At 41.6% G+C, this 15,571-nt stretch overlaps 1 protein-coding gene across 1 annotated transcript in view; it reads left to right on the plus strand.

Moving 5' to 3' along the window:
- The window catches only part of LRP1B (LDL receptor related protein 1B), a 1,602,836-nt gene that overhangs the window by 892,079 nt on the left and 695,186 nt on the right, over positions 1-15,571 (plus strand). Inside the window, exons 13-14 of the mRNA XM_090045827.1 lie at positions 4,683-4,902; positions 8,513-8,702. Of these exons, the coding sequence (XP_089901953.1) occupies positions 4,683-4,902; positions 8,513-8,702 (410 nt within the window). The remainder of the gene's footprint in view (positions 1-4,682; positions 4,903-8,512; positions 8,703-15,571) is intronic.

Here is a 15,571-nt window from a genome sequence, read left to right on the forward strand (position 1 = left end):
TGAAGATGGAGAGTCTTCAGAGACTTTAGGTACTATACTCTAGGCAGAGCATGTATGAAAACCAGTTTTAAAGGTGTAAATCTTATTCAGATTTGGACAGTTTTTCACAAGAATGGCATACAACAAATTTCTGACTGAAACAATCATTCTGCCAAATTCCAAGTCCACGCGCAAATATGTAAGAACATCAGATGAGGTCAAAGGAAAGGTCTTCAGAATTTTTTAGAATAGACAAAACACTGTATTTTTCCTGATTCTCATTTTGGAAAGACCTGAAATATTATGCCTTTTTTTACCATTTATGTTCAGTCATAATTTATGTTCAGTTTGGCAACAGTCTTTGGCATAAAAAAATGTATCCCAAATGGTTAGTTTGGCATACTTACAAGCAACTGAAATCAAGGGTGGACAATGGGAAGTGCCAAGCAATGGTACTTAATAAATAATGGTAATAGTGCCAAATATAGTAGTAGAAGAGATAGTTAGCTATCCTAGTCTGAAGTCAGCCACAAGGCAGGGTAGGTTGGCACCTTAGGGAGCTTGTACATGTGACAGGGGTTTAGAAACCTAAATTGTGTTGGCTCTGGATTTAGAGGCCTTGTTCCAGCGGGGGAGGAGGGAGGGAGGGAGGACCCACCCATCCACCCACCCTCAGACTAACCATAGCCTTTCCATTCAATACTCGGCAAATTTTCGATACGCAGTGATAACAGAAAATAGTTAATACAAACAATTAAGCAGTTGTCTATATCTGCCAAATCTTAGGGCTGTCATCATAGTCAAAGTACATCTGGCCAGGATGCAGGCTTCACTCTGAAGCTGTCTTCAGATGTCCAGCAGTCTGGAGGTGGGATGCTGAGGCCCATACCCTGCTCTCCAGTGGGGTGAATGAGATAGGCTGGTCACAAGCTGTTTCTCCATGGTGGCCTCAGAGACCCTTCCTTGGGGATGGGGACCCATCTCAGGGAGAAGGATGGGGAGGGACAAGACAAAGGGAGGGACCCCTTATTCTCGAGTCTCTGTTTTTGTATTCTTCTTCCCTCCCGATGACTCTTCATTCATGGCTATCTCTGGTTGGTTGTCTCTGTGGTTGTCATAGTCCATGTAGCTTATTGCATGCACATATACTAATTTGGTCTTTCCAGGCCTTTCCCTAATTTGGTCTGTTTTCCCAAAATCACGCCTCAGGGCCCACTGCTTTGGGGCCTTGCAGCTGGTGCAACTTTTATCTCATGTTACGGGAAGTATAATATGTACTCCCTCGGTTCCCATGCTATTTTTCCAAACTATGTGTTCTTGTTGGCCTCGTTGTGTTAGACAGCCTGTCTGCCTCCAAAGCTGTGAGAAGCTCTGTGTGTGAGGCCCAAGCTTTTTAGAAATCAATTAACCCCTGTTTCCCATCTTAAACTGTTCTAATATATATATCTATACCTATAAGCCAATTCCCCAAAAAGCAAACCATTAAATACCATTTCTAAGCCAACAAATTGAATTGATAGGTTTTTAATTGCAACGATTAAAAACCCACCATTTTAATTCAGGGGCTACTGTCATTGTTATGGTGAGGAGCCCGCCAGCAGCTTGTACAGACAGGCTGTCCCAGAAAAAAAAAGTAACCATGGGCCTGGTCTTTATTTTATTTTAGTTTTTTACAAAGCATGCCCATCTCTCCCATGGTTTGGGGGGTGAGCTGCTGGCAGGCCCTTAGCTGTGGGGGGAGGGTACAGTCCTTCCATCCATGGTGACAGAACCCCCTGGGGCCACCCAGGCAGGTGACTAGTGGCTTGGTGCTGCCACCCAGCCCGATCCAACTGTTCCCTGAGCCTGATCTGGGGCAGCATCTGGCCTGCTAGCAGCCTGCCTGGCTGGCCCTACAGGGCATCACCTCCTGGGAGGGAAGGACTAAAACCTCCTCACAGTACAGGGGCCACTCAGCCCACCAGCAGCTTTCACCCTGGCCACGGGAGACACAGGTAGGCTCTGCGGGGAAAAAAAAAGAGGATCAGGACTCTCACTGCTTCTGCCTTCAGCTGTCAAAAGGGTGCAACATTACAAATAGTTACATTGTAAACTGAACCACATCTGGATGTGGTTTAGTTTGCAACGTAACAAACTGATTTACATTGTAAAAAACCCCCACACGTGACACAATTAAACCACAAAAATAGGCAATTTTCATCATATGTGCAAGTGTCTTTATAGACTACCTTGTTCAGAAATGTATAAGCTTTAGTAGGCAGGAATCTACTGTATTAGACAAAGGGGTCTGTCCTGTGTCCCGTATTGTTAAATGTCTTCATTAGTGATTCAGATAATGGGATTGAGTGCATGCTTATCAAATTTGTGGATGATACCAAGTTAAATTGAGTTGCAAACACTTTTAAGGGGAGGGTTTGGATCTGAAATTATTTGGATAGACTGGAAAAGTGGTCCACAATCAACCAAGTGAAATTCAACAAGGACAAGTGCAAAATCCTGCATTTGGTATAGAATAATTGCATGTACAAGTACAGACTGGGGACTGACTGACTAAGCTGCAGTACTGCAGAGAAGGCCCTGGGGGAAATGGTAGACCAGAAGCTGAATATGAGTCAACAGTGCTCATTCGTGGGGACGGGGAGACAAAAAATCAAAAGCATCCTGGGTTATATTAACAGGAGTGTTACTTGCAAATCAAGGGAAGTGATTCTTCTGCTCCATTCAATATTGGTGAGGCCTCACCTGGAGCACTGTGGCCAGTTTTAGGCCTTACACATTGAGAACGATGAGGCCAGATTGGACAGTCCATCAGAAAGCAACAAAATGTTAAGAGGCTTGGGATGTATGATTTATGCTGGAAGGCTGAAAGAACTAGGGTTATTAACATGCAAAGTTCGTTTTAAGCACTCTTTAGGCAGCTTAAAGATATGCCACTCCAGCCTGGGTTTATCTTTCATCTGTATTACCCATCTTGTGTTACACTAATGTCTAGCCACTCTAGGCTACACATCAGTGTGAATATCCCACAAACTTCTCCTCCAACCCTGGCCTAGGTTGGTCTCTCTGTCAATCCTTCCCATGAGTGACTGGTGCCTCTTGAGTCTGGGGAGGCACCTGCAGAAGCCAGGAGTGGTGGTGGTGGCGGCAGAGACAGGGATGGGGCTGATGAGCACCTGCAAAAGCTGGCAGCTGCATCAGAGGGAGGAACAGGTCTGGTGAGCACCCACAGAAGCCACCGCCTCTGGCATTGGTGGCAGGGATGGCCCTGTCAGGGGAGGTATGTACCCCGCCCATACCTTCTCTATCAGTGGCTGTCCACACTGTCTGTCCTGGGAGGGCAGGCAAGGAAGGCTAACCTGCCTTCCTAGCTACTGCCACCACCCCTGTTCTCTGGGGCAGGCTCAGCCCAGAGAAGAACAGTAGCAGTGAAGGGGGTTGGGAAGGCAGGTTAACCATTCCCCACCTGCTCCCCTGAGACAGACAGTCTAGTGAAGTTCCTACCAGTCCTACTTTCCTATAATCCTATACTGTCAAGTGCCACCTTGCCTTGCCTTGTACCAGATGCATTGTACATACTCTTTCTCTTCTCATTGAAGTCAAAGCTGCTCCTCTGATTACAGCCAATTATTTCAATACCACGCTTTGCTAAATTAGGACTCAACTCCTTGCCAGTGCAGACCCACAGTGCACTGTTTGACAGCTTGCAGAGTAAAGAAATTGGAAGGGCATGCTCAGTTTGTCCCATGTTCTAAAGCAAAATATATATTAAAAAAGGTTGTTTGAAAAAAAATAAAGATGCTACAGTATTAATGCATACATTTGTGATACTACTATCAGAACAATGTATTTGCAGTTAAAAGAAATCACAAAAGTCCCTAGTATCATATGAAAGGGATAGAGAAAACTCAGGTGAAAAATGAAACTTAGATTTCTCAAATACTATAAGTGAGGATAGGAAATATAATGAGAGACTTTTTAAACAAACCTTACTGACAGATTTTTTTAGCATTCAAAGAATAAATGTTGGAGACTTAAAGGCTTTGAATATATCTTTGCTAAAACGCCTACTGTTTCTTCCTGTTTCTGAAAAAAAGTGTTTTAAGGGGAAGCAAATCATAATAGTATTTTATGTAAGTTTGAGGCTTTGAAATGGTATTGAAATGGTATTCAGAGTTTCAAGGTCACTTAACCTGCAGTTATTAAACTTGTGTGTAGTTAAATCATCCTGTGTGGGTTTTTCAGTGGTATTAAGCTGCAATAAAAGAAGAGGCAGACAATTTGCATCAGGAAGACAAATTAGACTTGGTCAAACAATACCAATACAAGTCTGCTCCTTGGAACAAAGTCAACCCAATTGCTGGTCTTAAAAAAATTCATAAGTCAGATGAGATTAAATAAAGTCTGGAGCAGCTCATTAATAGTACTCTGACTTCTCATGTCAGTCAACCCACTTTTTAATCACATAATTGATTAATTTTGTGTGTATTGAACAGTGCTGAAATGACACAGAACCAAAGGGACTTTTTCTCTTGCTGTAATTGCAGCTTTTCATTTAAAAGCAACACTAGAAAGAAATATTCATGCAAAAGACTCAGTCAAATGAGAATCATTATGTTCAGTTACAAACTTTTGTTGAAGGTCTTGTACAATATAAATCAGGTGATTCAAATGATATCTTAATGGTCCTATTTATGCTTTTATAGCTGGATGTATTGGACAGACTGGGAGGAAGATGAAATAGATGACAGCGTGGGAAGAATTGAGAAGGCATGGATGGATGGCTACAACCGGCAGATTTTTGTGACATCAAAGATGCTATGGCCAAATGGTTTAACTCTGGACTATCATACCAATGTGTTGTACTGGTGTGATGCCTATTACGATCACATTGAAAGAATATTTTTGAATGGAACTGATAGAAAGGTAAAAGAAAATTGATGCTGTTTTGCCCACAGGCTTCCCCTTTCACTGAACCATATAACATTATGTTAAAAATATTTTTCCAGCTTTTTTATTTCTTCCGTCTGTGGCTTTATAAGTATATCCTGTGGGGTGCCCAGCAGCAGCAGCACTGAAATGTGGTTGGCACTCTCCTACAGGAGACCATGTTCTGGCCTGAAATTTTCTTCTTAGGTTCAGAAGCAGTGATACAAAGGTTTGTTTTAACAGTCCTTCTTTCCCTCCCATGTGGCAGTGAATTATGCTGGGCTTGAGTCACCCAGCCATATAGTGCAGCCTTCCAGTAACAACAAATTTAACACTGTTATTTTGGCTCTGCCAGAGGAAGCCTTTCATTTGGCTCATTTGGTACATAGGCTTCCCGTGGAATATAAGTGTTCCTGTTTCAGTCTCTTTTGTAACATGCAGCAGACACGCACTTAACACAGCTCGTTAATAGATGAGGGATCTTGCTAATTGGGTGCGTCAGGTTCAATAGCTAGATACAAATTGAGAGATACAACGGTTGCTTTGTTATTACAGAAGCTGCTAGAAGTAGCGCAATAGCTTAGAGTTCAAGGGCACAACACCCATGTCAAAACACTGAGTTTGGAAAATGAAATCCACCCTATAAAATTGGACCAGGTATTTCCCCTGAGGTTATTAGTACAGACTGTGTGGTGAAATAACAGGCACAAGCCATTTTCTCCCATTGAGCTGAAGGGTAGTGCCACGAGGTCTAAACAGTCATAGATATTATGACTTCTCTTTCATACTCGACCGTAGCTGTCTCGCTTGCTGGCAAACAACATAAATTACAGCTGACATGAAGACTGTCTTCACCGGGCTGCTTTCCTGTAATTTCTTTCCTCACAACCTTGTATTGCTTAATTTGCATCTTTTAGTCTGTCTTTTAAAATGTTTGTGCTAGCCTATCTCTTTCATTTCTGTCCTATTTGTGCTCCTCCAGTGGCACAAAGAGGATGGCAAATTGATTTACCAGTGCAGGTGAGGATTCCCTTTTATGATTTGCCCTCTTCTTCAGCCCCATTGTTTGTGCCAGCATTGGGAATAGATATGTGGGGGGAAGGAAGTGCCATGGCCAGAGATCCTTGAATTGTAGCAGACTTGTGAAGGGCAGAGGAGCTCTGCAGCCGGCATTCCTTGCACTAGCTTTGAGCTGCTACATATTTTACTCACGACTGAATTGCTCCCTCCTTCCCTCAATGTTTGATGAATGCAAAGAAATATATCCCCATTTGGGTCTTACTTTGCAGAGTATCTTGGCTGCATTCAAAGATTTTGGTGGTATGAGAAACAAGATGTTTTAATAAGAGGTTTTGTGTGTAAATAGTAAACAGTGACATCCTCGGTCCGTCATTAGAGCTGGAAGACTATTTTCTGTTGAAACTGCTCTTTACTGAATTTTTTTGAGGGGTGGGTGTAGGGGGGAGATTGTTGTAGTAGGTGTTGAAAAGCTGAACACCTGCCAGAGTAGTTTGTTTTGAATCACTGCTGTGATATCTCCTGAGAGTTGTTTGTCTCATCTCACCATTTTTCTCCAGGGGGCAAGCTGCTTGGATGCATTTGATTTCCCATGATGCACCATGGGCTTCATCTCCCTTCTCTAAGAGGGGCACTCTGGGAGAAGGAAATCAGAAAAGAAAGGAACTGGTAGAGGGGGACTGAGGGCTTGAGTCATTCAAATTACAATTCCCAGGAGGCACGCTGAAAACAAATTTTCCAAATGGAAATATTTGGGGTTTGAGATTTTTTTGGTTTGTTTTTGGCATTTGAATTTTCAGCAGAAGGACAAAAGTAAATGACAAGTTTAGGGGTTTTTTTGTTTTTAATTTGCCAAACTTTGCTGCAGAAAAGCATCCATTGCTTATACACAAAGCTCTTGGGTGAGATGGATATGTTTTATTACACCAACTGAATAGCAACAAAAAAATCCTTTCTTTCCAAGCTTTAGGGCACATACATCCTTCTTCAGGCTGAGGAGAATTCAAAGATTGTAAGAGTCCTTCTAGGTGGAAAAGAAACTCTGTTTTGCACTGGGGAGGTAGAGGGTGGAAGTTTTTCCCCCTGGGTATCTCAGGGTCCTTTTGTGAGAGTGTTGCTCTATGATGTGCAGATTCATCCCTGGAGGTGTCCAATGTGAGAGGCAGACAAGGAGGTGAAAAATCCTTCTTTCTTGGTTCGCAATGAAATTTACTTTTCCAAACGGCTAAAATACGATACCTTCCATGTTTCAGAGATCTAGGTTGTAGCCATGTTGGTCTGAGAAAAAGAGATGCACAAAGCTCTTGGGTCAGAGGTGATACATTTTATTACACCACATGCCGGAAAGCTTGCAAAGAACAGAATTTTTTTGCTACTCTTTAGCTGATGTAATAAAAGATATTGCTTGTGACCCAAGAACCTTGTGTATCTCTTTTTCTCAGACCAACATGGCTACACACATAGATCCATTGCTTATAAGCACCCCTCCTTACCATGCAGTTGTGGGTGTGCGAGAGGCTACAACTACCATTAAGCAATTCCTGAGACTGGCACTTGTAGAGTCACTTAATGGAGATAGGGCTTAAAGTATTGTTTTTACCCACAGCCCCAGTAACGAAACAAGTGACAAGTATGCATCTAAGGAATGAAGAAAAATCACTGGATTTTATTTGAAAGCTGCCCTTATTTTTGGACACCATTAAATAGTCTTTCTCGCTGCAGTCATTCAGTTCAGTTTAACAATACTGAGAGTATTGACTGCAGACTTAGTAGTTAGATGTTAATAGGGGGAAAAAACTGAATGTGGGAGGATAAAAGTTGGCAAACTAAGTAACCTTGTTTTGAACTATCTATATTTTGCTTCTGAAAGAAACAAGCATACCAAATTTCACTCAGGTGTGAGAGAAACAGATCCCACGCAACTCCTGCAATATGTGGGATTTGTGTTTACATATACTGATACTAGAAATATTCAGTAGTGTCTTACAAGCAAAAATCAGTCTTGGAACATTTTTGTGGAATGCAGCCTATAATATCCAATGCCTATTACTAGCATACAAGGCAACAGGAGATATATTTACAACTCCTTCACGGCAGACTGCTACTAAGAAACAAGTCGTACCATTTACTCCTGCTCTTCCTGCACCATTTATGGAAAAAAAACATTGGTGTGAGGCATCCTTTGTCATGCTCCAAGAAGTGGCCAGAAAAGATTGCTATACAACGAGTGCAAGTAGAGTTGGAGTGAGTCGGTGTGGGCTTCTTTCTTCAAGTTCAGGCTCATCTTAGAGGAGTGTAGATATACCCACAGAGGTACCTCGAGACAAAACAGGATTGATATGTATCACCATGCCTTTTACAAAGTGTTCTTCAAATTGTGTGAAAAGAACTATTTGATACTAGCATGTCAAATGGTTTTTAACATCTTACTATTTAATACCTTGATTTTATTGAATTAAATCTTTATATGTATTGACAAAGTTGTTCTTGTATGCGCCTTCTCTCTTTTCTCTCCATCTCTGGGATGTGAACCTCTTAAACTGTTTCGATAGTCATTTAGTTTCTGATCGATACTTTCCGTTAATTGCAGGTAGTCTACAGTGGAAAGGAACTGAATCACCCTTTTGGCCTGTCACATCATGGAAATTATATTTTCTGGACAGATTATATGAATGGCTCTATTTTCCAGTTGGATCTAGAGACCAGGAATGTAACACTATTAAGAAGTGAAAGACCACCTCTTTTTGGACTTCAGATTTATGATCCCCACAAGCAGCAAGGTATTAACAATATATAGTTTCTCTATAACATTTCCCATCAAACAAGATGACAAATAGGTATAGAAAAAAGATATTTTTTCATACTTCCCTAGTGTCTAGAGCTAACCATCTGATTAAAAGAAAACAATGAAAATATGGATTGTAAAGGGATATAAAGATATTTTATGGAGTTCTAATCCATTTGTTATAGGGGTTCCAATCTATTGCTCATTTTACTCCAAACTACAGCATAGAATATTATACACAATATTGCAATATTAACTGTAACTGCAGTTATAGAATGGATTTTTTTTTTTATGGATTTCAGCTTTCCTATGCATGTAAAAGAAACTGAGGAAACCTGACATACAGTAGATAATGCATCACTTCTATTTGATTTTATAAACGTATTATTCTATCTGCTTTTTTGTGAGCGATAACAGACCTTAGAGGAAGATCACAAATACAAATCCTAGTTGATAAGTTAATTTACAGTCATGTGTTGACAGTATCCCATTCCTTCCTACGGGAAAAGTACCAGATTTCGGGGTGGGTTAAATAGTGTGATTACTGGAAACACAGATCTCCAAAAGATAAAGGGGGATATGCGTTACAGTTTTAATTTTAAATACAAAATTATACAATATTGGAATTTAGAAATGTATGTAGAGAACCTCAAAAGAATAGAATCAGATCTATAGGGCTATCATTCAACATTTAGTGCATGCAATAAAAATAGATCAATTCTTTCATTTTTGCAGATCAGTCTCCCAGGTTTGGCTTGCTCATTCTTCTATTGTATGAAACAGCATCTCTACTTTTCGTATAAAAATGTGAACTCAAAATGAAAGCTAGCATGTCTCTGTGTATAGATGGATATAAATGCTGTACCTCTCATAGTAATTTTCTAACATAAGCCATACTGAGTCACAGCGATCAACATATTACAATGGTGATTATCATGGTTCGTAGAACAGATCATCCGTTTGTCATTTTCTAATCTCTCTGAATGCACCCCTTTATGGGTTAGGCCACATGTTCTGACATATCTTTGAGTGAAATTTTATAATTCTCCTACTATTTGTCTGCAACCTTGATATAACCATCCAAATGTTTTTGGTTCAAACTGTATTGGCAACATCTATTACAATATTTATTATGCTGCCAACATTGCTGCCAACACTTACACTATCCAGGGATTTGACTGTTTCAGTCCTGTTTCTTTGACACCAGCATCTAGAGACCACCTGGAGACCTCTAAGAGGTCAGCTTCTCTTTTAGGGGAGAAAGTCTTTTTTTCCTGCTCTGCCTCAGAATCCAAACGTTATTCACTCTCCTGCTGGTACTACAAGTGGGCTTTGCTCCCTGAGGAGCTCCTCAGTCAGTCCTCGTCAATAAAACACAGTCTTTAAACAACAAGCAAGCAACCAGAAGAAAGCCCTTCTGTCTGTCCCAGACACTAGAAGAGAAACACCTTTTGGGTCTGGCCCCAGTCCAGCAGTTTGGCCCCTTCTTGAAGCAAGCTGTTGTGTTCACAACTTGCTTTCTCCTCTCCTACATACTCTTGTGGGAACTTTCTAAAGATCCTAGTAGGACACTCCCTGCCTATCTAAGTGGCCTGTAATGGGGTTCTCTGAACAGGGCTGACTCTTCCCTCTTAGAGAGGCAGACTGCCCTGTGAAATGATCTCTTTTATGATCAATGTGTTTCAGCCAGATCCTCCAGAAAGAGGGGTAATAGTAGTAAAGAGTCTAGGGAAGAGATTCTAGGATCTCCTGCTTAGGATTCCCATCCTTGGTGGCTGACATTTTACTTCTACAAACTATGTTCCTGGCCTTCATCAGCAGAGTAGTGGAGACCCTTTTGCAAAGAGGTGGCTATATCAGGAACCACTTTTTCTGCTGTATCAGAAACTAAATTGCATTCCTGAAGGAGTCGTCAGTAGTACTCAAAATTAGTAACTGATATTTCACCACCTCTAGCTGTTGAGGAGATGCCCAGCACAAACCTGGTGAAATCATTGATATCTACATTTCATCATCATCATCATCACCATCACCACCTTGAAAAAGTTGTGTACTGTTGCTTGTACACTCAACATTTCCTCTCAGAGCCTGCTTTGCAGAATGGCAGACTATTGGTGTTCCAGATCCAGATTATTCCAAAGAAAGGACATAATTTGCTTGAGGTTTTTTTTTTTTATTTACATGCATCTTCCTGTTAGATTTATAGTATGCCAAAAAGGAAGTATAACTTGCTTAGCTTCTATAGCAGCTTCCAACTTCTGTATCTTAAAATTAAAAATAAATGTTTCTTGTTTGGGATTTAAGCAGTAGTGCTCAACCTTTCTGCCCCATGAGCCAGATGAATGTCAGAGGGCCAGTCCATAGACCATCTCTCTTGTGGGGTCAGTGTGCAGGGTTGGGTCCCATTTGCCTGGATCAGGCCCGATGTCACCCCTGGCCCAGCATGTCTAAATTGGGCATGATTCTGCACCCAGACCGTGTTATGAACTATTGGAGCCCTGCATGCCCAATCTAACATGCAGAGTATTGCTCTTTGGCTTGCAGAGCTCTTCCCAGGTCTAGAAATTTGGCAGCAGAGGTGCAGCAATTAATACTGCCATCACTGCCCCATTGCCAAATTTTCAGACCCATCAGAAGCCCAGCAGGCCAGATGACACAGCCCCATTGGCTGGATCTGGTCTGCAGGCCGAGGATTGAGCATCCCTCTATTTGAGTGTTAGTTTTCAGATCCTTTATCTGTTTCTTTAACTGTTACTGCACCTAAAGAAAGGACAAGGCTCCAGCTATTAAAATCAACCTCAGAAGACAAGAAGCTGGACAATATGACAGGAAAAGCTGCTCTTCTGCCACCTTACAATTTCAGATAGCTACTGTCAGGCTCTCTCATCTCCCTATTTCAGTTAGTGCAGAACATCAGATTTTTTAGATAAGGTCTCAATGGAGTCTAGGCAGGTCTTCAAACAATCAGTTGTAAAGGAACAGCTAGATCTTCACTGACGGTAGCTAGAAATGCTACTGTCACCAATCAGAATGCTGCAGCATGGTGCCAGTCCTCTTAACTAGCCGCAGCAGTCCAGAACTCTCTTGAAAATCTTCATTGTGACAAAAGCAACGTTTTCATCTCAAAAAATGCTGGGACATTTCATATGCTTATGGCGTTTTTGGTGTCCTGATGATTGAATTTGTGTTTTGGGGGACTCGGGGGTTGGATGTATATGCTCATCAACTCAAGAGGAGCTTATGTCATCATTAATAACTTTTACTTCATTTGGCCAGTCATATTGAAGGGCATCTAAATTCTCTGAAGGAAAAAAGCATTCACAGGAGACCTATAACAATGATCACTATTAATAGACAGTTACCTCTTTAAAGCAGTCTGTTTTATGGACATTATATTAGCACTCAATCTAAGATTCCCTGTTGGGGACCATTTGCATTATTTCAGGAAGCAGTATATCAAAACAGTACTTTTACCAACTAACAGTTGATAGAAATAATACAGAGAAAATACTCTGTGCAGTTTAAGGACCTTTTACTCTTTATCGTCATACTTACCTCTTCTTTATTCAGTGACCTTTCTCTTAGGATTTTATTACACCAATAAGTACTGTCCTTTCCTAAACTTTGATTAAGAGAAATGGTTTCTTCTCAGTTTTGGGAGTTTGCTCTTCTCCAGAAGGAAGCTTGCACCCCTTTCCATGTATAAATAAACTAAACATCTTCATATGTCAGTTAAAATAAAAAATGATGACCCTACCTTTTATAATTCTAACTTTTGATAAACCCAGGTAGTTTTACAGCATCCAAATCTCATCAGGTGCTTCCACTGGGCCTCTCTCTTGATTGAATTAAAAGCCATAGTCAGGTCAATGAAGGTCGTGTAAAGATCTCAGTTTTGCTCATGGCACTTCTCCTGCAGCTGTCTAGTAATAAAGATACCCTGACTCACTGCTGCAGTCCTGGGCACAACATCTGCACATGTACCCTCAACTGTAGCAGTCTGAGCATCTACACATGCCATTAAGGTGCTGTGATAAATTCCAGGGCAAACTGTGCCAGAGTTTATCACATCGCCTTAATGCAGGTTTGGGCAAAATGCAGCCCATGGTCCACTTACAGCCCCCCAGGCAATTGCGTCTGGTCCACGGGTGGGCGCCCACCAATTAATTGTATCCGACTTGGCCCCCAGCTCTCACTGCTGCACTCTGCCTGGGCAGCATGCTGCACTCCCAACCTCATACCTGGGAGGGCTCCGGCTCTAGCCAGTGCACACAGCTTCTGGGCTGAGAGACAGGAAAATAGCTGTGACCTGATATCACTAGGATCTACTCCTTCCTCTGGAACCATTTGCCACGTCTCCAGTAAATATGAAGATCTTGGATTGGCTTCCTTAGTCACCTGTGGGCCTAACAATGACTTCCCTATTTACCAGAAGACGGTTATCCTTGTATCAAGGGGCTGTTGACGACAATGAGTTTTGCAGCTCTTGAGCTTCATGCCTATCATTCCAGCATGTGGGTGCTGTTTAGATTCCATAGACTCTTGATTTCTTGTATATGTTTCCTGAGGCAGTTAATCCTGCCAGTCTCAAGAAAGATCAAATAGGTCTCTGCATTGGTTATTGGTTTAGTTCAAGCCTAAGTGAACATCCAGATACCTCTTGTCTCCTTCTAAACATTACTCGTGGTATGATATGAACATACCTCTCTGGACCTAGCTTAATTTCATCCTGCAGCAGGCAAATTGTCTGGGTTATGAGGAAAAAAAAACCTGCTACAAAGATGTGGAGACTATTCTGACTCAAAATTGAAAAGATTCTACTAGTTCTGTATGTGCAGACCAATGAATTATTTTTATGTGATGTCATTTTATTACAGCCTATCCCTAGTAAATTCTGGCTCCCTTGCCCTTGAATATTTATTCTCTCTGAAGGCTTGTGGACTGCCTCATGTTTCCTGTATATTTAGTACCTACTTCTACTAATAAACTGTGATTCAAGACCCTACACTTTTCTTTCCCCCTTCAATGGTCAAGTTTCTCAAGAGACTTCCGTAGGAATTTCCTCCAGTCTAAGAATTACCCCCATCCTCGTCTCTTCAATTCTGTCTTCAGAGGCTCTTTGATTTAAACAAATGACAGTGTTCTTTAGCTCATCCTTTGTGGCAGCTATACAGACTTGTATGAACTGCAAATTATTATCATTAGTTTACAACATAACATTTTCATAGAAGCAAAGTTATACTTAGACTGTACTCTAACTTCCTCTCCAAAGTTTTTTTTTTCAGAAGAGAAAGCAGAAGGTCATTCTGCACAATTTAGATATCACCTAAAATTCATGTAGAACAGTCCCTAGATTATTTGTTAGCTAATCTGAAGATTAGGCTGTCAACCCAACAATTACCTAGGTACGTAGTAGAGGGTATTGAGCTGCACTGTAAGCTAGATAACTTCAGTTCAGGTTAAAGTTCCCTCCACAAAAAAAAGACCCCAAAACCTGGTGGCTTCTTCAGCTTTTTCAGATTGGAATTTATATGTATGTAGACCCACCTACTTTTGCTAAATGTATCTGTAGTATGAACATCTTGATCTACACTCATTTTGGTAGAGTATGCTTCTACCCTCCTCTGAAACTATCAAGTGCTTTTGAGTCATCAGAAGTAAAAACAAAAGCATACAGCTGAACATTCAAAGAAGAAAAAGAAGTTAATTTTCTGCACATTGCCTGGATTTCTTGAGATATGTGATTCGTGGCCAGCTCTCCTTTCCATATTACTAATGAGTATAAAACAGAGGTGAGCAAGCATTTGGGTTGGAGAGCTACTTAATGAGTTTTCACGAGCTGTTGAAGGTGGCACACATGGATACATGCACACGCACATGCATGCGCACACACACACTCCCTGTGTGGGCACTAGATTCATGACCCAGCTACTAGGGGTGTGTGAAGCGAGCAGTATTCATTTTGGATTCAGATTTGGCTCGATTCGGGGGACAGTGATTCGATTCTCTGATTTGGATGACTGTCCCAATTCAATTCAGCCAAATCTGAAGATCTGGTTTTGATTCAGAGAATCAGCAATTCAGCCATAGACACAGCTTTATAAGTTTTTTCTATGTACCTCAAGGTACAAGGTGTGGCTCGTGAACACTGAGATGGTGGGGCAGATGGAGCATCCCATGGGAGTATGGTGGGGGTCCCCCATGCAGTTGGTGGTGGACCTGGAAGTGGACCAGAAATACTTCTGGTCCACTTCTGGGTCCACTGCTGAGCAGACCTGGGACCTCCTATACCTGTGAAGCTCAACGAACAGCCACAGGCGGATCCCGGATGCTCCCTCAGTCCCAGGAGGTACCAGTTGCTAAGTTGGGGGGCAGAGGGGGTCTCCCATGTGCTCTGTGGCAGACCCAATAGTGGATCAGAAGTACTTCTGATCCACTTCCAGGTCCACCACTAAGCACGGGAGCATGCCCTGCTCCCGTGAGATGCTCTGTCTGCTTCACAATCTCAGCCTTCATGGTACATAATATATATATATAAAGCTGTGTCTGTGGCCGAATTATTTTATCTCTCTGAAAAGAATTCAGAAAGATTAATGGGTCTCCTTATTTGATTTGGATTCAGAGATTCAGCTGCTGAATTGGGCTGAATCTGCTCTGAATTGAATCAGCAACTGAAGCCTCGCACTCACGACAAGATACCTTGTTCTGGGAAGACCCAAACCCCCCAACCACAACTTCTTCCATTCAATAATAGACACATTTATTTATATACAGTGATAGCAGATAAGAATAATGCAGGCAAGGCAAACAAAATCCCCCACTCTCTGATTTTATATTTGCCAGTCATAGGGCTATCACAGAGGA

Source organism: Crocodylus siamensis, chromosome 4 (genome assembly GCF_052110815.1).
Source record: "Crocodylus siamensis isolate JL-2025a chromosome 4, ASM5211081v1, whole genome shotgun sequence".
NCBI classification, from domain to species: Eukaryota; Metazoa; Chordata; order Crocodylia; family Crocodylidae; genus Crocodylus; species Crocodylus siamensis.